Source organism: Gymnoscopelus braueri (genome assembly GCF_963280865.1).
Source record: "Gymnoscopelus braueri genome assembly, chromosome: 7".
Classification (NCBI taxonomy): Eukaryota; Metazoa; Chordata; class Actinopteri; order Myctophiformes; family Myctophidae; genus Gymnoscopelus; species Gymnoscopelus braueri.
Genome location: NC_137608.1, coordinates 43,878,264 through 43,902,356, shown reverse-complemented (window position 1 = coordinate 43,902,356; position 24,093 = coordinate 43,878,264). Strand labels below are relative to the sequence as shown.

Here is a 24,093-nt window from a genome sequence, read left to right as displayed (position 1 = left end):
TTCTTTAACTCACCACTCGATGGACTGCAGCGTGGGGGAGTCGTTCTGGGCGATGTGATATAAGGCACTCATGGCGTTCATGTTGAACAACGGCGGCTTGCGCTCCGCTAGGGGGAGAGAGACAGCCGGGAGGGCAAGAGAATAGCATCGTTTTAATGCAATAATATACAACGTACCCAGCATGTTTTTGTGTGTTTGTGTGAATACAGATGACGATGAATACTTTTCATCATTAACATCTACGGACCTTAACACATTGAGTGCCAAAAACGGTCCGGACCGTTTTTCATAATCCAAACGAGGTGTGCCAAAAACGGTTCTAACGTTTTTTTTTCTTTTTCCTTCACAGCCCCAGGAGATATCATTTTTCGAAGATTTAGACTTTAATCCACTTCCTGGTTAACTTCAAAAGCCTGTATCTCGGCTCCTGTGTACTTTTTTTTTTACTATGTATTTTTGACTATTTTTGACTATTTTCAACTGGCTGCAACTATGGAACGGATTACTGAATGTTTTTATTTTTTTTCCCCCGATTGTACAAGACCTCTATGTGTGTAATGAGGGGATCACCGTGAGGATGGTGATCACTGAAAATATTTTGTGACTACTTTAAAAAGGTACAAAAATTGTTAAAAATCCAGGCACTGACTGTACCCTGTTTTAAAAAAAACCTGGCACTCAATGTGTTAATGGTACAAGACTTCATGATCACACGTAGCCAGGGTTTGATGTTAAAGGGGTGGGAGTCCATGCTTCTGCTTTTGATATCCCCCCTCTGATCGGGTTTATGTTTTATCCCTGCTTCTGTTCAGACTGAATTATATGCATGCATTTCCTTTTTGGGAAATGTGACCGTCTGATAGGTTTGATAACATCTCAATTTCACCATTTAATAAAACATTTACGTTAACCCTGGCATCATTGTGAGAAGTCGTCGAAATGTGCTTCTCTATAGGCTCACAACGGGTTGATGCGTTGTGAGCTTTTAGATCAGCTATTTTCGCGAATTGTCCAAATAGTGTTTAAGAAAACAGGAAATACAAGCTTGCGGCACGGCACGAAGTGACGCTCTGTGTGCTTGTGATGCTGTATGAACTACTTTTGCTGGAGACCCCCTGGAACACCCTCGAGGACCCCACTTTGGGAACCACTGCTCTACAGAGTACAGACTGGTACAGGCTGAGGTTTGCCAGTGGGGTGTGTGTGCGCTGCTCACCCAGTTCAATGCAGGTGATCCCTAAGGACCAGATGTCCACCTTCCCTTCATACTGGCCCTCGTCCATGGCTAGGATCACTTCAGGGGCCATCCTAGACACACACGCAAACACATGCACACACACACACACACACACACACACAGGCATACACACACATGCAAACACGCCCAAGTTTACAAAATGCACATGCATATGCATGGACATACACATGGTTGATTAAGTATGGGAGAAAAGAATAAAGAAACATGCAAATATGATAATCTGTTAAGCTTCTCTGAGCTTTGAAGACCTGCAGTGATAGCAGCTCAGGTTAGACGTGCATGTGTGTGCGTGGGTATGTGTGTGTGTGTGTGAGTGAGAGAGAGAGAGAGTGTCAGTTTAACGTGTAGCGTGGCAGAGAAAAGAATCTTGAATCAAGAAGCCAGTAGTCTATATGTTCATGGCAGTGGTTCTTAACCCATTGAGACCTGAAGCCGATTCTACATGTCTCCTAAATCTCAACAGTATTCTGAAAAACGTATGTTTCTATATCAGTGGTGCTCAATCTTTTTCATGTCAAGGACCCCCAAAATTATATGTTTTTGGCCACGGACCCCCATCAAAATATTTTGTTCCAGGGACCCCCCAGAGGCAAAGATTTTAGTTAAAAATGTTCGCTTTAAAAATATATACATTCAGAAGATTTGCACACATTTTCACAATTTTTCAAAAATAGCAGATCTACAAGCTCGTAGCGCGGCACTCGGTGCCGCGCTACGAGCTTGTATATCTGCTATTTTTGAATAGCATAAGTGTAAAATAATGCTTTTTAGCTCAAATCAAAAAATGACACATATCCAGGTCTTAATGGGTTAAACATTTTCATGTCAAGGACCCTAAAATGTATGTATTTGGCCACAGACCCCCATATTTGTTTCTATCGGGGACCCCCATAAAAGAAGATTTGTGTTGTTTAAAAACAAACAAAAAACAGATGTAAGAGAGGACTGGGGGACCTCCTGGAACCCTCTCTCAAGGACCCCGTGGGGGGTCCCCGGACAACATTTTGAGAACCACTGGTTTATGAGTCAAGTCGAGTTACTGTGCGGACGGTGAGTGAACATTGCAGGTTGATAAATGACAGACGGTAGTAAAAGTACCGTACTTGAGTAAATGTACTTAAGTTACTTGACACCAGCAGTGGTGGAAAAAGTACTCAAATTCTTTACTTAAGTAAAAGTACCAATACTGCAATATAAAAATACTCTGTTACAAGTAAAAGTCCAGAATAAAAAATGTACTCGAGTAAAAGTACAAAAGTATTGGCATCAAATTGTACTTCAAGTACCAAAAGTAAAAGTACTAAATATTTGAAAATAGCCGATCTACAAGCTCACAACGTGTCGCGGTGCGACGCGTTGTGAGCTTGTAGATCTGCTATTTTCAAATAGCCTATGTATAAAATAGGGTTAAAGTGGTTAATGTATGTTTCATTATATCATAGTTTATATCTGAAAAGTAACTAGTAACTAAAGTTTTCAAATAATTGTAGTGGAGTAAAAGTACAATATTTGCCTCTGAGATGTAGTGGAGTAGAAGTAAAAGTATTGGAAATTGGAAATACTCAAGTAAAGTACAAATACCTCAAAAATGTACTTAAGTACAGTACTTGAGTAAATGTACTTAGTTACTTTCCACCACTGGACACCAGTGACACTGTGATGTGATGTACTACACACTGACCAGTAAGGTGTTCCTACGAAGGAGTTGGCAGGCGAGGCGATAGAGGCAGAGCCAAAGTCGGCCAGTTTGACCTGGCCGAGCTCGGTTAGCAGGATGTTACCAGCTTTCACATCTCTGGAGGAAGAGAGAGGGGGGGGGGGTGGAGAGACACACACAGAGAGACAGAGAGAGATTTACCTGGAACCAAGCCAAGCAACTATGAGATGAATCACGACCATACAGTGGTGGAAAAAGTACTAACATGTTTTACTTAACCCTTTAAGACCTGAGGCGATTCTTTAAAAAAAATCAAAATCCTAACAGTTTTTTGAAAAAAGTATAAAAAATATTTTTTCACGATTTTTCAAAAATAGCAGATCTACAAGCTCGTAGCGCGGCACTCGGTGCCGCGCTATGAGCTTGTATATCTGCTATTTTTGAATAGCCTAAAGAAATCTAAAAGTGACACAGATGCGTTCCAGGTATTAATGGGTTAAGTAAAAGTATCAATACTGCAATGTGGAAGTACTGTGAAAGTCTGGAAACTTTTACTTGAGTAAAAGTACAAAAGTATTGGTATCAAAATGTACTTAAAAGTACCAAAAGTAAAAGTACTGAAATGTTTGAAAATGCCATCGAATTGTAGTGGAGTAAAAGTACAATATTTGCCTCTGAGATGTAGTGGAGTAGAAGTAAAAGTACCTCAAAATTGTCCTTAAGTACGGTACTTGAGTAAATGTACTTAGTTACTTTACACCACTGCGACCATAGCACATTTGATTCGGGTAAAAAAGGAAGGAAAGAAAAAGGGATAAAAAAAGGACACAAGGCATATAATACATATCATTATTTTGAGAGTGGATCATCCATTGTAGTGTTGACTTGATTGTCACTCTTTTAAAATAAAAATAAATCAAAACAATAATTCCCTCTGGTCTATGGGATCTAGTGGTAGCAGTAACTCATGAGCATAACTATCCCTCTGGTCTATGGGATCTAGTGGTAGCAGTAACTCATGAGCATAACTATCCCTCTGGTCTATGGGATCTAATGGTAGCTGTAACTCATGAGCCGACTGTAACATTTGCGGGTGCAGTACAAATTTCCAAGGTAACGAGCTCCACCAGTCGCTGTTCCACTTTTGTGGGTACTTCTCTGTGACATCGCAAATAAACATGTTTTTTCTTAAAACTAGGTTGATTTTATCATGACTCATCGTTTCCCAATCTCATAGCTCGAGTCGTGGTATGTCTATCTTGGATGGTTATGACATTATGACTAATAATAATTGATTACTAGCAGTTTATTAGAAGTTTTCAAACGATAAACATCGTCCCATTACTGGATGTCAGTCTTTTCTGCGTGTCATAAAAGATAAGATTATGACCCTCTGTGAGATATGGGCATCACGACTTCCCGAAAGTGATGCTCAACAGGTAACTTATTAGAACACACACAGAACTCTTGAACCGTATGTCATATACAGTCAAATGTTCTCCTTGGATTCTTTGGTTCATGTGGCAACTCCACATGCAGGTCACGCCCTTTAGAACTGTATGGTGTACAATAAAAAAATTAATCCCTGGATTCCTTTGGCTCATGACGCAACTCCCCATATACTGTAGGCACCGCACATTTCTTCCCAACAAGATTTTCCGGCATTTAGTTTTTCTTCAAAACTATACACACTATACTACTCCTACAAATTTTGTCCACAACTCACGCAAATCGGTACAAGGTGTGCAGCATAAAACACCACAAATCATGAACATAGCATTCCATCTGCATCATGTGTTAGGTGCACACATACTACACACATGCTAGACATCTGCACCCCACGACTGTCACAGCCTTGGGTAGGCAACCCAGCCTGGCGGGGAGCGCACTTTTCTAGTTTCAACTCAAGTGGACTGCAGAATCCACACCACAATTATACGTAACTATATGGTTAACAATAATAGTTACAGTTATAGTGCTTGGTGTGGACACACTGGACAGCCCTTTAAAGTTTAATCAACAAACACTGCAGTGAAAGGTATATGGCTGTCTCAATCCATCTCGTTTGTGCTCAAATGTATCTTCTTCTTGGCAAATGTCTGGAGTGAGGAGAGGAGTTGACTCACCTGTGAATCATATTATGGGAATGTAAGTAAGCCAGTCCTAGCAAGGCACCGTGTGTAATGGCAGCAATTTCCACCTCTTGGAGCGGTTTCTTATGAACTAGGGGAAGGAGAGCACACGAAGGAAGACGTCAGAGCACCCCTCAAAAGGCTTGGTTTCCATCAACTGACATCAGAATCAGAACAAAAGAAGTTCCTAGAGTTTTATAGATACGGTCATACTGAATAATTCCTTACCATCTGTGAGCAGATTTGAACTGCCTGGTCTAAAAGAATCATCGTTGCCCAGAATGCTGTTGTAGTCAGTGGTGGAAAAAGTACTCAAATGTTTTACTTAAGTAAAAGTATCAATATTGCAATTTAGAAGTACTCTGTTACAAGTAAAAGTCCCGAATTAAAAATGTACTTGAGTAAAAGTACAAAGGTATATGGGTATCAAAATGTACTTAAAGTACCAAAAGTAAAAGTACTAAAATGTTTGAAAATAGCAACAAGCTCACAACGCGTCGCGATGCGACGAGTTGTGAGCTTGTAGATCGGCTATTTTCAAATAGCCTACGGTATAAAATAGAGCTAAAGTGGTTCATGTATGTTTTATAATATATTAATTTATATCTGCAAAGTAACTAGTAACTAAAGTTTTCAAATAATTGTAGTGGAGTAAAAGTACAATATTTGCCTCTGAAATGTAGTGGAGTAGAAGTAAAAGTACAGACAATTGGAAATACTCCAGTAAAGTAAAAGTAGCTCAAAATTGTACATTGAGTAAATGTACTTAGTTACTTTACACCACTGGTCGTAGTGTGTATTTCATAAAGTCTGAGCCGCATGTACAGTATGTACATTCGGTTCCGCTCATATAACAATAACAAAAATATTCCCCAAGCACTTGCCAGCTGGACAAACGTGTAAGTAAACGGTTGGGATAAGGGCTCTGAAAAGCCATTCCCCCATGGACCACTGCAGGGAAGGAGGCCTTGAACCAGGGCAAAAGGTCACGGGTGGAAATATGGGAAAGGAATGTCAGTGAGTCGGAAGCTCAAAAGAAAAAAGGCCAGAATTGTGGCCCATCGTGATATATTGTATATGACTCCATGTCGGAGACGGAAAACATATAATTACACACCGAGTTCAGGTGAGGAATACTTAGAAAGGTTAACCGTGCTATAGGGGTGTCTCTGGGTGACAGGCAAGCAACTGGTCTTCAAAGAATGTTAGAATGTCTAAAGCAGGGGTCTTCAACAGGGGGTCCGGGACCCCTAGGGGGTCCTCAGAGCTACTATAGGGGGTCCGCCAAATCTTTGTGTGATAGGATTTAGTTTTTTTACATTAACCACTTGAACCCTAGAAATCCTTTTCTGAGGGGAACATTAGCCGAAAATAGCAGATCTACAAGCTCTCAACGCGCTGCGAGGCGTTGAGAGCTTGTAGATCGGCTATTTTTGGCAAAGAGGCTATAGGTGTAGAGGGAAAAAAGAGCAGACTAAGTAAAAAAAAAACTTTAATCTGAAACACAATTTTATACAATATAGAGTAGGGTCCCTGCTTCATCTCTCTCTCAGCTAGGGGGTCCTTGGCCTGAAAACGTTGAAGACCCCTGGTCTAAAGTATACAAACAGTCAAACAGATATGGGACCATATCATACAAGTACAGACCTAGTATTATCATTCAGGGTGAATTATTCTATAGTTTATGAATAAAAGTTTCAAAATTGCAATTTTTTTTTGTTTAAAGGTTTTAACTCTATATTACAATAGTAATCATTGCTATTAGTGATTGTTCAGTAACATGGGTCACCTCGTCTCTCCAGCTCTTTAGTAAACACAAGTGGGTTACAGAATTTCATCCAATCAGGAGGAGGGAGAATTCCACAAACTCGGGTTCAAGTTCGAATTTTGTCCGCTCATTTATTTGTTTTATCACTCGTTAATTTGTATCTCCGCCAGGCCGGAGGCGTGGCCGAGACTATGTTTTCTCACTCTCCATGTAGGCTCTGGCCAGATTGCATTTTCCGACCTTTTGCATTTTCTTCAAAACACACTTTCTGCAACAACTCCTACAGATTTTGTCCAAAACTCCGAGAAGTAAGTTAGATTTTTCAGATCCCATACCAAGTGACTATGACTTCCTTCCGAAGTTTGCGGGCCCTGGGTAGGCAACCCGACCTGGCGGAGGACCTGTGCTCCGAGGAGCACACTTTTCTAATTGATCCTGTATCTTGCATGAGTTCTCTCTCTCCTGATTGGATGAAATTGGTAATCTGATCTGGAAAGTTATTTTCTGCTTACTAAAGAGCTGTAGAGACGGGAAGACCTCTGTCATTGAACAAAAACTATAGAGCTATTTAACACTTATTTTAACAAAAAGTTAAACTATTAACCCATTAATACCTGGAACGCATCTGTGTCACTTTAAGATTTATTTGGCTATTCAAAAATAGCAGATATACAAGCTCATAGCGCGGCACCGAGTGCCGCGCTACGAGCTTGTAGATCTGCAAAAAAAAAAAAAAAATTTAATTTCTTTTCAAAAAACTGTTGGGATTTAGAAAACATTTTTAAGAATCGCCTCAGGTCTTAATGGGTTAAACTTGTAGATCTGCACGACACGGTGCACAACCGAGTATAAATCAGGCATGAGTGTGTGTACTATTACACATGCACGTGAGTACACTTACCCTCTAGTAAGTCTGATGCGGAGCCCAGGCAGTACTCCATCACCAGCTGTGAGATACAGTACAGATCCACACACGTTATGACAAAACATCATTTTCATTCCGAAACTACAGTAATTTAGCAGACACTCCAACTGATCCAAAGCCAGATGTATTGTCTTACTACAGTCTGTTTCGGTCAGGTTGGATAACTGTGAAAATATCTCTTTTTTCTCCACTGCAAACAGTTTTTTCATGAATTATATAGAAGATATTAGGGTTGCAACAGTCAATCCAGTTTATCAATTGAATCAATTATTAAAAAAAACGATTTATATCAAATAATGAACAGAATTCTTCAATTGATTTCGATTTAGAAAATAGCCGATCAATGCAATAATGTGTTGTGAGCTTGTAAATCGGCTAGTTTTGTGAAAATATGCGATTTAATTCATCAGATTAGATCGGCTATACACAATTTTTTTTATTAAAAACACGCTTCTTGATAATTCCATGAATCGAAAAAAAGTAATAAATAGAATAATCGCAAAGAAAATAATGCATAATTGCGGCGGGAGAGACGAGGAAAGTGGCGGGGCGGAGTGCAGACGAGGACAGGGTGACCCGGGGGCAGGAGGAGAGATAAAAACGAGACAGGACACAGGAGGAAGGGAATGCACAGGGAGGAGCACGAGGAGGGCTCTTGCTAACCCACCCAGGCAGTGTTGTCCTTCAAGTAGCAGCCTTTGTATTCGATGGTGTTTGGGTGACGCAGCTGTCCCAGGAACTTGACCTCTTTGATGATGTCCTGCCACTTCTGTCAAAAGACGCACAGAGCAAATAAGCAACACAGGGTTACACTGAGCAAAGTGTGTGAGTGATAAGGGCCTGTTACAATGCAAGCGTCAGACACGTTGTGTCAAACACATTGTTTACGACGGCTGCAGCCACACCGGAGGCGTCAATTAAGAGTCTAAGACCATTGGTTCAATCATTTTAACTTAACTTAACCCATTAAGACCTGAGGCCGATTCTTAAAAATGTTTTCTAAATCCTAAGTTTTTTGAAAAAAAAAAAAAAAAAATGTTAAAGATTTTTCAAAAATAGCAGATCTACAAGTTCATAGCGCGGCACTCGGTGCCGCGCTATGAGCTTGTATATCTGAATAGCCAAAGAAATCTAAAGTGACACAGATGCGTTCCAGGTATTAATGGGTTAAATCATATCTTAGACTTTGGCTATTCAAAGATAGCAGATATACAAGCTCATAGTGCGTCACTTTCGTGCCACGCTATGAGCTTGTAGATCTCAGTTTTTGGAAAAATCGTGAATATATATATATATATTTTTTTAAAGCGAACATTTTTAACTCAAATCTTTGCTTCTGGAGGTTCCTTGTACAAAATATTTTTTGAGATGATGGGGCTCCGCAGCCAAATACATCATTGACATGAAAACGTTGGACTGGACCACTGGACAGGGCAGCCACACAGGAGGCGTCAATTAGACGTGTCAAAACCTGTTGACGCGTCTCTTAGTGCTCGGTTCCATTTTGGAGCGGTGACACGTGGCACGAACTGATCCAAAATGAGTTGGAGCGATGCAGAAAGGTAACCTCTTTTTATTTCTTGATGCGGGTCAGTGACGGCTTTCAGTGTGTCGCGGCCGTTATAGAATCGGCACTTTCTAAAGTAATTAAATCTTCAACTAGGATGATGCTCATGTATTGGTCATCTATATCAGCCACTATAGTGCCTATCCTGGTGCATCCTAAGATGACTTTTTTATTTCATCTGAATTTCTATTTCTTTCCATTAAAATATAGCTGTCACAGGGTTCATCATTTCAAAGGCGAAGTCTATGCACTAAACTTTACAGAGTGTGTGTGTGTGTGTGTGTGTGTGTGTGTGTGTGTGTGTGTGTGTGTGTGTGTGTGTGTGTGTGTGTGTGTGTGTGTGTGTGTGTGTGTGTATGTGTATGTGTTACCTCCGTGGTCTGCTTGCCATTGTAGGACATCTTCTTAATGGCCACCACCTCATTGGAATAGGAGTTTCGGGCCTATAGGAGGATCAGAGAGAGAAAGAGAGAGTCGAGTTCAAACCGCTTACCATACAGTACATTGTCTTGTGAGAGTCATCACTGTACACAATGTAATTCAATTTAATGCAATTCAAAGTTCTAGAGTTCTATAAATGACCATCACGTAAGGTCGCCCATTTGTATAATTCAGTGAAGAAAAAAAAAGAAAACAAGAATTTGCTGTACTGTATGTCAAATACATTTTTTTTAAGAACGTCGAGGACAAACGAGTCACTTTATACAATTAAGTAAAACAATTATGTTCAATTATGTTCAATTACGTACAATTATGTACTTGCTGAGAATGCTTGAAGAGGAAATCAGTGCAGCGCAGCAGTGGCGGCCATTTTCTGGTTCCACTTCAAAATAGTCAATGCATTTTTCCCACTGACATTTCCAAAAATATTTATATCAATTATTTTAAGCCTAGAATCAAGCCATCCAGGGTCCTAGTGAATACCATAGCAAGTGACTATATGACTTCCTTCCGAAGTTTGCGGGCCCTGGGTAGGCAACCCGACCTGGCGGAGACCAGGAGTCCGAGGAGCACACTTTTCTAATTGATCCTGTATCTTGCATGAGTTCTCTCTCTCCTGATTGGATGAAATTGGTAATCTGATTTTTCTGGTTCCACTTCAAAATAGTCAATGCATTTTTCCCACTGACATTTCCAAAAATATTTATATCAATTATTTTAAGCCTAGAATCAAGCCATCCAGGGTCCTAGTGAATCATGACCATAAAACGTTTGATTCTGTGAAAAACTTTTTTGAAAACGGCAAAATAAAGGGTATTTATTAAATATAGTATATCATATAATTAAATCTAAAATAAAATAAAATCACAGAAAAAAATGTTTTATGGTCATGATTCACCAGGACCCTGGATGGCTTGATTCTAGGCTTAAATTAATTGATATAAATATTTTAGGAAATGTCAATGGGAAAAATGCATTGATTATTTTGAAGTGGAACTATAAAATGGCCGCCACTGCTATGCCCTATAAGTAAGGATTAATATTCCACATAACATCCCCCCCTTTTAATTTCACTGTTTCAATTTGACTCTTGACTAGATTTGAACTTATTGCTTTGTTAACCTGTATTTTTTACTTGAATGTAAAGAACTTTGAACTACATTTATGTCTGAAAGGTGCTCCATAAATAAAGATTATTATCATTATTATGCGAGCTGTGGATTTCTCCTGGCTGTTATTGACAGAAATGTCATGTACAGTAATGTCATGTAATGGCTGTAACAGTGATTCTCGACCCTGTTGATATCAAGGGCCCCCGGTTTGATATGCATTTGGCCACTGACCAGGGGCGTAGCCACAGGTGGGCATAGGTATGCCTGGGCCCACCCATTTGGTCTTTCTGCCCACCCCCCAACAAAAAAAAAATATATATATATATATATATATTTTAATATCATATTCAGCCATTTTGATAACAGTGTATCCAAAATCCATCACAAACCTGGACCCCACATCGAGAAGCACGGTTATAGAGCACATATACAGTAGCTGGCTGGCACTGTATGCAAGGGGTTGGACCCTGCAAGCGCATGCCCACGTTCAATGTCATGGTGTAGTAAAACCAAACGTGGATTCATCCAGCGATGAACCCCCACACTCAATTACAATGGAAATAGCTGGAAGAAACGGGGAATTCCCCGAACTCGCCTCCATTGATTTGATCCCTATCGCTGCTCGCTGTTGGGTTTTTATGCATATATTAGCCGTTTCTGCTGCTGTAATCTATGGCTGGCTGCATGAACAAATCATGTACCAGTGAAATGTTTAACTGCATTTAGTTCTAATATTCATTGTAGAAAAGAAAGGGAGTGTATCAATAATTACAATAGGCCAATTCACACGACACACACATTTGTCGGTGCACACCGAGGGCCCTCTGTGTTTTTGCCTTTGGCGCGTTTTGATCGCAGGGGTACTTGCCCTTGTTCTGCACTTAGACAGACTTCCGCTTTACAAGAAAAAGCCCTTCACATGCATAAACCATGCATGCATAAACCATGGCTGCAAGCTGCCTCAATTGCCTTGACTATGCATGCATATGTGATAACCTACTTACTTATATTAACCCATTAAGACCGGGAACGTATCCGTGTCATTTTTAGATTTCTTTGGCTATTCAAAAATAGCAGATCTACAAGCTCATAGCGCGACACTCGGTGCCGCGCTATGAGCTTGTAGATCTGCTATTTTTGAATAGCCCAAAGTATAAAATAATGGTTAAAGTGGTAACACAGATGCGTTTCCGGTCTTAATGGCTTAATAACAACACACTAGTACGCACGTGTATAGAAGCTAGCCAACTTTGACACTGGACACGTGGACACGTGACATCAGTTCACTTTCATGTCAATCAAATATGAACCACAGTTCAAGTTCTAATGCCGACTGTGTTTCTACCTGCTGTGTTGATTTGAGTTGAGCTCGGTCATGGTTTTACATCTAGCAAAGCAACTTGGCTAAAAGCTGAAGCTAGCTAGTGTGTCAGCGCAGTAATGATACCAAGGCAGGATGTAGCCTCGACACTGGAACGGGTTAGTCACATGAGTTTGGTCGTCAGGGCCACTGTGTATGTGTATGTGTATGTGTATGTGTATGTATGTGTGTGTGTGTGTGTGTGTAAATGACAAGAGACAGATAGAAATTCTAATGTGCTTCCACCCAAAAGGATAATGTTACGATATTGCCAGCTCTAATTTCCGTGTCTGACTCTACATCCCCCCCCCCTTCTCTCTCTCTCTCTCTCTCTCTCTCTCTGAAGAACAGATGTCTTAGGAGGAGTGGAGGCGTATGCCCCCAGCCCTGCATCTGGGGAGGATGAGGGCAAGGAGGGGCAAAGAGTCAAGGAGAGGAAACCATGGAAGTAAGGAGAGGTGCGGAAAAAGAAGAGAAGAGAAGAGAGAAAAGGAAAGGAAAGGGAAGGAGAAAAAAGTAGAGGAGATCAGAGGAGAGGAAAGAAGGAGAGGATGCTTTCATTCCTTCCTCTACGCAGCCTTAGAATCAAAGGCGCTTTAAGTAATTAGTGATGATGAGATTTATAACGAAGGATTGAGAGAAAGCGCTCAGAGGGGAGGCTCATGTTGCTTCATTGCATTCAAAGAGCTATGATTCACTATAGCTACACTCACCCCATACATCTATGTACAAACCTTTGAATCAGCAAATAATGTGTGAGTGAACCTATGCTCTACTCATTTTGTCAGGATTTTACATTGCACTATGCGTTCTATTAGCCTACCGTCAGGGCTGAATCCCATGAAGTACCTGGTGGCATAGAAACCCAGTGGTACCAGGTCTAAGAACTGTGCTGTAGGACAACAGAGCCAGATCTGAACCTGGGGTTTCCCCCAAGCACCAGGTCTAAGCAACCAGCATGCACTGAAAGGAATCAGGGCTGCATTCTTTTCTCAGCCATCATTCTGTCGATTCGTTTTTTAGAATAATCAAGAAGAGAGTTGTTTTGCAAATATAAAAAATAAATAAATGTATACATCAACAAATCAATTAATCACTTAAGCTTTATTTTACTTTGTCACACAACAGTGTCGTGCAAAAATAGTGAAAATAGCCGATCCACGATACGTTGCGAGCGTGTAGATCGGATATTTCTTATTTTATGTTGCATATAATGACATAACCAAAATAGGTATCAATTATTAATCAAAACATTTTTTATAATCAATTAACTCGATTAGTGCGATTACCCGCTAAAACCCCAGAGTCGGTATTGTGGGGAAAGCTTTCGCTAAAAATAGCCACTCGACAAGCTCGCAACGCGTCGCGTTGTGAGCTTGTCGATCGGCTATTTTCAGCGAAAGCTTTCCCCACAATAAAAGAAAACTGAAAATACACTAGTATTGAGCCCTGAGGGACTCCTGGCTACCCATATGGGGCTTAAGTGGTTAACCGCTTGCACCACTAAACCAAAACCGTGTCGTTCTTGGACGGAGGGGGAGGGACAGAGAGAGAGAGAGAGAGAGGGAGAAAGGACTCACAAAGTAGACAGCCCCGAAGCTGCCATGCCCGATCTCGTGCAGGTCGCAGAAGACGTCCTCGGGGTCATCCTTGAAGAACAGGTCGGCCGTCTCGGGGTCCCTCTGCCCTCCTCCCTTCCGCGTGGACGATGGCATCATGGGCTGCTGGCGGAGGCGGTGGGCCGGGCGCGACGCGCCAAGCTCACACACACACTGCTGCTGCTGCTGCTACCGCCACCGGACGCCCACGGTGGACCCCGCATTGGCCCCCCTGGACCTGGGTGGACAAGACACAGGGATTGACGCATTAAGACCTGATGCCGATTCTACGAATGCCTTCTAGAATCAGTAGTTCTCCAACGTATTATTATTATTCAAAATGTTTCAACATTTTTGAAAAATGTTTGAACATTTTTCAACAAAAAAAAAAAACGTTTAAAAAAAAACTAATGTTTTTCAACATTTTTCAAACACTTTCAATCCAAAATGTTCAAAAAAAAGCAGATATACAAGCTCGCAGCGCGGCACGAAGTGTCACGCTGTAAGCTTGTATATCTGCTATTTTTGAATAGCCAATGCTAAAATGTAAAATGACATTAAAACCTTTCTGTGGGTTAAAGCTAAACACAATCTCACGACCGAGAATATTTTGTTAGTCCACAAGTCCTAATCTGCGATTTGTGAAACAGAGCGAAAAGGAGCCCTCACACACTAGGCACTGTGTTTCATAAACAACAATAAGCACAATATGTCAAATTATGATGTTTTGGTAGCCACATAGCTAACCAGTTGAAGAAACTGCAGATTGAGGCTTTAACCTTCGCTTTTTTTGAAATATCCAAGATCAGGGTTTTCTAGAAGGTTGAATATGTATTCTACTGCTAGTTTGACCACTTCAAATACTATTTAATCTACAAGCTACAAGCTTCATGTTGTAAGCTTGTAGATAGCCTATTTCCGCTGTGTGGCACGCTTCCATAGAAGACACGCGCTTGACTTCCATGGAATCCAAATGACGAATAAGTCGCGGCGACTGAGAACTTAAATCCATGCAGACAGACACGGACGTTCCGCCGTGAATGAATTATACCCCCATAAGACAAATTGAAATACCGGTACACACAATGGTACACAGTGTTACAAATACAAGTCCATGTGTGGTTTCATAAAACTCAGGATTTTGTAGAGAAGTGAGAGAAAGAGAGAGAGGAAATACAAAAAGTACAAATAATTCTTTGTAATGTGCGGTTAACTTTGTCAAAAATCACAAATTATTGGTAAAGTGTGTTGTGTGTGTGGAAAAATATGTTTCTATAATGTTCTTACACATTAACTGCCAAAGACGTTTATAAACGTCTTTGGGAATTCAGCTATTGCCTGCCAAAGACGTTTAAAAACGTCCTGAAAAAAAAAAATGAAAAAAACTTTTTTCAAAAAAAAAAATGTCTAAAAAGATTCTCTAATTATTTAGTGTTGACACTCTTTCGATATTCCAAACGAATAAGGAGATAACAATTTCCAAAGATTTGCTGCTCCATCCACTTCAATGTTAAAATTCAAACGGACAAACAATTTTTGGTTTGAAACTACTGGTTTTGAGCTATTTTCAAACACCAAACAACACATGACAACAAGGTCATAATGACCTCATTGACATTTGTGAAACCACACCTGAATCTCATCTGTGATTAGAAATTATCTGGGATCAATCATACTGGAGAAAAATATTCTGTGGCTATGCGAAAAGGTACCAAAATCGAAATCGTTCAAAACCCTGGCAGAGGCTACAGACTGTTCTGAAAAAACTCTGGCAGTCAATGTGTTAATGCCTTGGTTTCGAGGGCAAGGTGCAACAGATACCAAATAAGACGTGTGAATTAATTGCCTAAAATCGCTATTTTCAATTAATTGTGCATCCCTGTCAGAAAGTCAGAAAGAGAGAGATGAGAGAGAGAGAGAGAGATGAGAGAGAGATGAGCGAGCGAGAGAGAGAGATGAGAGAGTTGAGCGAGAGAGAGATGAGAGAGATGAGAGAGATGAGAGAATTGAGCGAGAGAGAGATGAAGAGAAGACAGACAGAGGTGTGTTGACGCTAGAAACGTGATACAATTGAAAGGCAATTCATATTAGAAAGTAGAGAGAGTGAAAGATCACAGACAGAAAGAGCGAATGTAGCCACTGCCAAATAAGATTAAGTTGGTGCATGGATGCTGATGCACGTAATTATTGACACACACACACACACACACACACACGCACACACACACACACAGAGCTTAAATGGGTCAATGTTAACTGTTGTCCAGACACACTGATATGATCTAACCTTTATCACTGTCAACATGAGCTGCTTCCAGGAATATCCAGATATATGTGTGTGTGTGTGTGTGTGTGTGTGTGTGTGTGTGTGTGTGTGTGTGTGTGTGTGTGTGTGTGTGTGTTCAACGGAGGAGGGAAAGAATTGCCATATGAAGGCAGATCACTGTCTGGTTGCTCATCCATGCATGCAGTCACATTTACAATACAGTACAATCACAGGCATGCACATAGCAGCTGAAGCTGAGTCATTGGGTTCATCATTTCCATATATATATATAAATAATACATGTACACACAATGTCACACATGCCTACATGGTCTCGCGCACACACACACACACACACACACACACAAGCTGAGTCATTGGTTCATCATTTCCACATATATCTACATATACATGGTCTCTCTCTCTCTCACTCACACACACACACACACACACACAGCTGTGGCAGAAGGCAGGCCCGTTGTGCGTCGCAAGTGCTGCAGCCAGGCGTGTACACAGCCTGGATACCCTGCTCCAGTTAACCCAACACACACACACACACACACACACTCTCTCCTCCTCTATCCTGTCCCTCTCTGTCCACATGAGCGTGGCAGAGACACACTATGGCACGTGGGCAGCACCCACACAGATGATGCTGCGCGCACACCAGCAGCGCCAAAATACAAACTGTGGCAAACGTGAAGATACTACTGACACCCGACACTTGCGTGAGCTGCTACAAAGAAAGTTGAGCTGGCTTAAACTTTGCATAGCGCTCGACGCATCCCAGCATCCTAAACCCCTGCTTCTGAAGTTTGGGCAACAGACAAGGGACAGCTTCAGGTATTTAAATACTACTCCATATCTACACAACAATACCAGTTAGATTTTTTCCCTACAATATATATATATATATATATATATATATATATATGCCAGGTTCAATATAGGGACTGGGCATAAATGATGTTTTTAAATGTTTTAGCAAATTCCACATAAACCACCATAAGGCGGAACCAGGGCAGAACAAGGCAGAAAGAGCCTGCTGGTTAGTCAGTCAGAAGGCTGACAACGGGTCAAATTTTAATTTGTTGAACATTATTGGAACATTCTTTCTGTCTAGCTTTTAGGCTTCGTAAACAAAAAGGTGCACAGGGCATATATGACAAATAACTTACGTATTTAATAACTTTATACTTAAAAAACTAAAAAAGCCGATCTACAAGCTCAAAACGCGTCACATTGAGCTTGTAGAGTTATGACGATTTATGCAACAAAAAAAAATGCGATTATCTCAAATAATTGCAATTAGGCGATTATGTAATAATCGTGACAGGCCTAGTCATGCCGACTCCAAATGCAGCGCTCTCATAGTCCATGGGGCCCTGAGTCATCTGTCCCAATGGAGATGCTGGCCTCCACAGTGTGATGGCATTAGCGCTGTCCCATGTGCACTGACTCATGGATTAAAGCAGAATAAAATCTCATCTCATGTCCCCCACACACCAGCGCGGATTCCTAAACAATATTAACACATTGGGTGCCAGAGGTTTATTAAAATATTATACGTTGAGTGCCTGCATTTCTTCCATCCACTTGCGTTATACGTTTCGTGCTGTAGAAGCCCCGACGCGGAAGTGCATGTAAACAAAGCGTGCGTGCGAGACGGCGGAGGGTCCCGACTAACGCCTGGAACAATAATATTTCTAGCGCGATCCTCCATTGCAGCGTGATCGCCGATCGAAAACGGCTCGTTTCCACCACGTTAAAAAGAAATGGAGATATTAAGCTTTTAGTCAAGGAGATAACATTGAAAACGCCGACTGGAAGGATTTTTGACATAGAGCCAGATCCAGCCTCTTCTTCTCAGAAACTCCTTGGGTGATGTCAAAGTTTCGTTTTAGCGCCCCACGTGGCCCACATGTATAAAAATAGAATTGGGTCAAAAACGGTCCGGACCTTTTTCGGCACTTCTCGTTTGGATCCTCAAAAACGGTCCGGACCGTTTTTGGCATTCAATGTGTTAACACAATATGCAACATTATGATGTTTTAGTAATATTGTTCCTGCTGTACTGCCAACCAGGTTAAGAAGTCGCAGACTGAGGCTTTAAACCTTTGCTTTTATACAAAAGTATGAAATATCCGAGACCATTAAGATTTTATGGACATTTCTTCAGAACATATTGCTAGTTTGACCACTACAAATGCAAATACAAAATAATAACCAAAAACAGCCCATCTACAAGCTCTCAATGCGTCTGCGACGGATTGAGAGCTTGTAGACTGGCTGTTTTCGCTGCGCAACATGCTTCCACATGCTTCCACAGAAGACATGCTTAGCTTCTATGGAATCAGTCGTGGCGGCTGAGAACTTTAATCCATGAGTGACTTCATATTGCAATTTCACAGACCAGGGCCAGATTATGACAGAGAACAATGGTGGCTTGTTGTGTAAAAAATGCATGAGGTCATAGCATACCTGCTTACATACAGTATAATGTGAACGGTCACACATACACAGCATAACATCCCCCACATAGCAGCAGGCATAGCTTCTCAAATGCAGTGCGGCGATCTGTCCATGGTATGGCGACAAGGCATTTCTCAGAAGTGTGAAACTCTCATGCTTCGTATTGGGTGTTAAGGGAGAAAACTAAACTGTCATACCTCCGGAAAAGGCGTGACTAATAGGGATTCAAATGATCGATTAATTCATTCATTGATAGTTGAGAACCTTATCGATCGATTAATCGATAAATTGATAAGCAGCGTTTTTTAGGACCAAAAGGAAAATTCTTGTCGGAAACCGAAAATGAGTGCAGAAACATAATTGCCCTGATGTATATAACATTAACGAGCATCAGCTGGACACGGACACACACACACCTCCCCTCTGCAGGGCTCTATGGAGTCTGTCTCATTTCTCTTCAAAATATTATGGAATATGATTAAGGATTACTTTGATTATGGTAAGCTCACATTTTATATCACACACACCATACCTGTAACTTTCACTAGCCCCAAAAAAATAATTGAAAATCGATAAATTAATGGAGTAAATTCTTAACAGCAATTAATCGGATTATAGATGAATTGTTAACACCCCTAGTGACTAGTGATCGACTATACAGCATGGAGAGTAAACACTTTACACAAACCCTTGAGGCTACAGGGCCTTGTATACATACATACAGTATGTGTAGTCCATGGTTATTTACAGGGAAATCCTTGTCTATTCTGCCGTAGCATAATTCGGCACCGTGCCATCAAGCCAAGTTTTGTTTTTTTGTCAGGGCCTTCATGTGATGGGGTGTCTGATGCACTCTGTGGTCAACTTAAAGGAAGCAATCCCTGATGGCAGAGGCACTGCTGTCAGCCCATATTGACTTCCCACTCTGTGTGTATATCATTGAGTATGTGATGGAATGGTTGACTTATTGACCGAAGTCCCCAAGAGGTGTATACTAGGCCACCTCCTTTTTACTCTGAGTTACACATTGTTCTTGTGAAGCACTTGCACACAAGGAGCCAGCATGTTTAGCATGGCTTCCATTCACAAACTGAACACAATGTAACTAGCCCGTGATAGCTAAAGATTTGAATGTGAGGCCATGCCTTTTCTTAGGTAGGTATAGCAATAATAACAGAATATTATGAATGGGACATTAAAATACATATATGATGATGAAGGAGACAGTAATACAGATTTTCTGAAGTGTAAAATGTATGCATTTTGTTCATATCAAACAAGTAGCTCCCCATAATCGTGTGTGTGTGTGTGTGTGTGTGTGTGTGTGTGTGTGTGTGTGTGTGTGTGTGTGTGTGTGTGTGTGTGTGTGTGTGTGTGTGTGTGTGTGTGTGTGTGTCTGTCTGTCTGCTGCTTGCATCAGCCCACCCCGTCTCCACACTCTCCGTCTCCTCTCTCTGGTTAGTAAAAATAAATAAAAAAAATGATGCAACCCCTGCCCCCCTCACCCCGCTAAACACATGCACAGTAAAATCCTCACCGTTCATTTAACTCTAACTGAATATGAACCCAGAGGGACACGTAAGATATTGCAAACCGTGCGTCTGTCCTATTTGACTTTGTGTGTGTTGACAGTCAGACAGACGGACGGACGCAGAGCTTTCGAAGACAATCTCTGTGAGGACGAGTGAGCGACGGACGACAGGAAACCGAACAAATGAGTGAGTCACGTGTATGCTCTGGGGGAACTCTCTGTTCATCCCTCGCTTCCTCTCCTCCTCTCCTTCCCTTGACTCCTCTTGGATGTGTGAAGTGATGCAACGCGGAGACAACAGGTTGTAACGCGCTCGGCCAAGCTGCTGCATAGCAAAATTCCAATTTAGTCGTCATGCCAATTCCAAAATCTTGGAATGTGTAATCTTGTGCAATCTTGTCACTGTGAACGTATGTTTTCTCATGCCAATAAAGCTCCTTTGAATTGAGCTGCTAACCCCTACTGCACTGGTTCCCAAACTGGGGTCCCCTGATTATTTTGGGGTCCCCCCAGAGACAATTAGCTTAATGTGCAACATTGTTTTCTCACTCAACAGTAAACACACCAACATACAGTATAAAGTGTATACATGGGTATCTTCACATTTCTAATTTTTAATACCTTTTTAATACCAAACTGGCCGAAATGTCAAATATTCGAGGCAGCAAACATTGTGAAAATAGCCGATCTATAAGCTCACAACGCCTCGCAGTGCGAGGCGTTGTGAGCTTATAGATCGGCTATTTTCACAACATTTATCTGTGGAACCGAGTCAAACTAAATGTAATGCCTACAATTCCAAGTGCTTGTCAGGTTGGGGGGTCCCCCAGTTCAAATATGATCATTTTCGGGGGGGTCGCGGCCTGAAAAGTTTGGCAGCTGCTACTGGATGATCTTCAGACTGGTTTGTCATGGGGAAGGGTATTGAAACCACATCATGTCACCTCTGATACACATGGAATTGCCTGCTGCTTCTTTTCACCTGCCAGTGAGGTATTTACCAGGAGGCAGTGGTGTAAAGTAACTAAGTACATTTACTCAAGTACTGTACTTAAGTAAAATTTTGAGGTACTTTTACTTTACTGGAGTATTTCCAATTTTCAGTACTTTTACTTCTACTCCACTACATCTCAGAGGCAAATATTATACTTTTACTCTACAACAAATATTTGAAAACTTTAGTTAGTAGTTACTTTGCTGATATAAATTATTACATTATAAAACATACATTAACCACTTTAGACCTATTTTATATATAGGCTATTTGAAAATAGCCGATCTACAAACTCACAACGCGTCGCAGCTTGTAGATCTGCTATTTTCAAACATTTTAGTACTTTTACTTTTGTTACTTTAAGTACATTTTGATACCAATACTTGTGTACTTTCACTCAATTCAATTTAGAATTCCATATTTAAACTTGTAACAGAGTACTTCTACATTGCCGTATTGATACTTTTACTCAAGTAAAGCATTTGAGTACTTTTTCCACCACTGCCAGGAGGACATGTGCGCATGTGGAGGAACACCCTATTCCTCACAGTTCAACACACACCTGATGACAGGCGCCACCAACCCACCTTCACTGGTGCAGCGAAAAAGATCACCCTCCCTCCCCGCCCGGCTTCCCATCCACACTCATGGCTAATTGTGCTCGCATGGACCAACCAAGCCGGATTGCACTGCGGTGGTCGGCAGGAACTTCACCGCTGCGCCGCCCCGAGGTCATTGTTAATTTAACTCTGAAGAGTGTACGAATCCATTTGTACACTCTCTGGAGTTATGGTGGAAAAAGTAAAAATTTTTTACTTAAGTAAAAGTAGCAATACTGCAATGTAGAAATACTCTGTTACAAGTAAAAAGTCTGGAATTCAAAATGTACTTGAGTAAAAGTACAAAAGTATTGGTATCAAAATGTACTTAAAGTACCAAAAGTAGAAAGTACTCATTATGCGGACTGTCCCATTTCACAAGTTTTCAAATGTATAAAAGTCTTTTGAAAAATTGACACTTTTACGGCGATTTCACTGTGTATTGTACTTGTACTGCACAAGTAAAATCTTAAAGAGTTAATTTAAGTATGACAGCTAAATGAACACTAAGGATTTCAATGTGTGCACAGCCTATGTGCACCTACAGTATATACTTTTTGGACAGTTCAGGGTGTGTGTATGTGTCGTCTGGTTATGAATGGCATTGTAAGGACACAGCCTTATACTGGATTATGGCCCTGTGTGTGCGACGGGTGATCGTTCCGTGTAATCTATGCACTGCAAAATGTGACTGTGTGACAGCGTACCTACATGCAAGCACGATATGCTAGTGTGTGTTATGTGAATGGGATTGTTAGAGGCAGTGAGCCGCAGTACGCATGCATTAGGCATAGGTGTGAATGAATGAGAGGGGGTGTGTGTGTGTGTGTGTGTGTGTGTGTGTGTGTGTGTGTGTGTGGGGGGGGGGTGTGTGTGTGTGTGTGTGTGTGTGAAGGGTAGATTGAGTAACTGCACTGAACTCATTCGTTAGGAGCGATCTTATCACACAGTCACACACACACACACACACACACACAGGAAGAAGCGATGAACACACAGTCAAGAATGCACGTGCACACAGTGCTGGACTCGTGCCGGGGGAAGGGGGGGCTTCTGCGCCCTCAGCGGCGCTGCCATTACTTATTGATGTGCCAACGTGTTGCTGTAAGAACAGCCCATCAGGATGCTGAATATTCTATGTCTCTGACACACGGGGTCAATAATAACCTCCACATGCACACCAATGACCACCATCAACACATTCCCTAACCCAGTGGTTCTCAAAGTGGGGTCCTTGGGGGTCCCCAGCAAAAGTAGTTAATGTAGCATCACAATCATTTAAACCACTTGATCAATTGTTATACTGTACGTTGGATATTCAAAAATAGCAGATCTTCGTGCCGCACTGCAAGCTTGTCAGTGAAACTTTTTTTAAACATTTTTCCCTGTATTTTTGAAAAAATGCATATCAATTTGGGGAACCTTGACATGAAAAGGTTTGAGAACCACCTAACCATCATAACCCTTAGGCCTAGGCTATACGACTTCAAATCAATGTCACGATTATTTCAAATTATTGCCTCTACAACTTTTGCCTTGTACTACTACGAACGATTATTAAAAGAAAAGAAAAATATCACGATGTTGTGAGCTTGTACACCGGCTATTTTTGTACGCCACCCTTGTACAATAAAAGTATAATACAAAATACAATTATGTGGTTATATAAAATCAATTAAAATGTCTTTGCGTCGATTCTTGTATAACAAAAAAATATATATAAAAAAGAACCTTGCTTTTCGAAGTCGGTTATTGGTTCTAATAATCGGTTTCGATATATTGAAAAAATATCCCTCACCACTATAAGGGCCTATTCATAGTCTTCAGCCAAACCATAATCCTAGCCCTTATGCCTTATGTATGGTTCATTGTATAACGGTGTCACATGACGAAAATAACCGATCTACAAGCTCACAAGTCACAACTCTTTGTGAGCTTGTAGATTGAGCTTGTAGATCGGCTATTTTGGCCATCTCAGGCCTTACACTAAAGGCCTACAGATACAGCCCCTTGAAACGTGGGGTAGCGCAAAATGCCTCTCTGCAGGATGTTCCTAATCTTCGTGAGGACATTAGATGTACAAGGTCACACACACACACACACACACACACACACACACACACACACACACACACACACACACACACACACACACACACACACACACACACACACACACACACACACACACACACACACACACACACACACACACACACACACACACACACACACACACACACACACACACGATATTAAGAAGGGTAGAAACATGAAGCTTTCGCTCGCTCGCTCTCTCTCTCTCCCTGCCTCCCTCTAGCTTAGCTTACACTCCCTTTCTTACTATCTTCCCTGTCCTCTTCACCTCTCTCTGTCATTCTCTCTCTTCTACTTTTCTCCCATCTCTGGTAAA

At 41.2% G+C, this 24,093-nt stretch overlaps 1 protein-coding gene across 1 annotated transcript in view; it reads right to left on the bottom strand.

Annotated features, from left to right (window-relative positions):
* Nucleotides 1-13,947, bottom strand: part of taok3a (TAO kinase 3a) — a 63,952-nt gene extending 50,005 nt beyond the window's left edge. Inside the window, exons 1-8 of the mRNA XM_080433880.1 lie at nucleotides 13,801-13,947; nucleotides 9,679-9,750; nucleotides 8,408-8,509; nucleotides 7,717-7,762; nucleotides 5,042-5,138; nucleotides 2,940-3,053; nucleotides 1,217-1,308; nucleotides 14-107 (exon numbers count right to left, since the gene is read on the bottom strand). Of these exons, the coding sequence (XP_080290006.1) occupies nucleotides 14-107; nucleotides 1,217-1,308; nucleotides 2,940-3,053; nucleotides 5,042-5,138; nucleotides 7,717-7,762; nucleotides 8,408-8,509; nucleotides 9,679-9,750; nucleotides 13,801-13,938 (755 nt within the window). The 5' untranslated portion in view covers nucleotides 13,939-13,947. The remainder of the gene's footprint in view (nucleotides 1-13; nucleotides 108-1,216; nucleotides 1,309-2,939; nucleotides 3,054-5,041; nucleotides 5,139-7,716; nucleotides 7,763-8,407; nucleotides 8,510-9,678; nucleotides 9,751-13,800) is intronic.
* Between the last annotated feature and the right edge of the window lie 10,146 nt (nucleotides 13,948-24,093).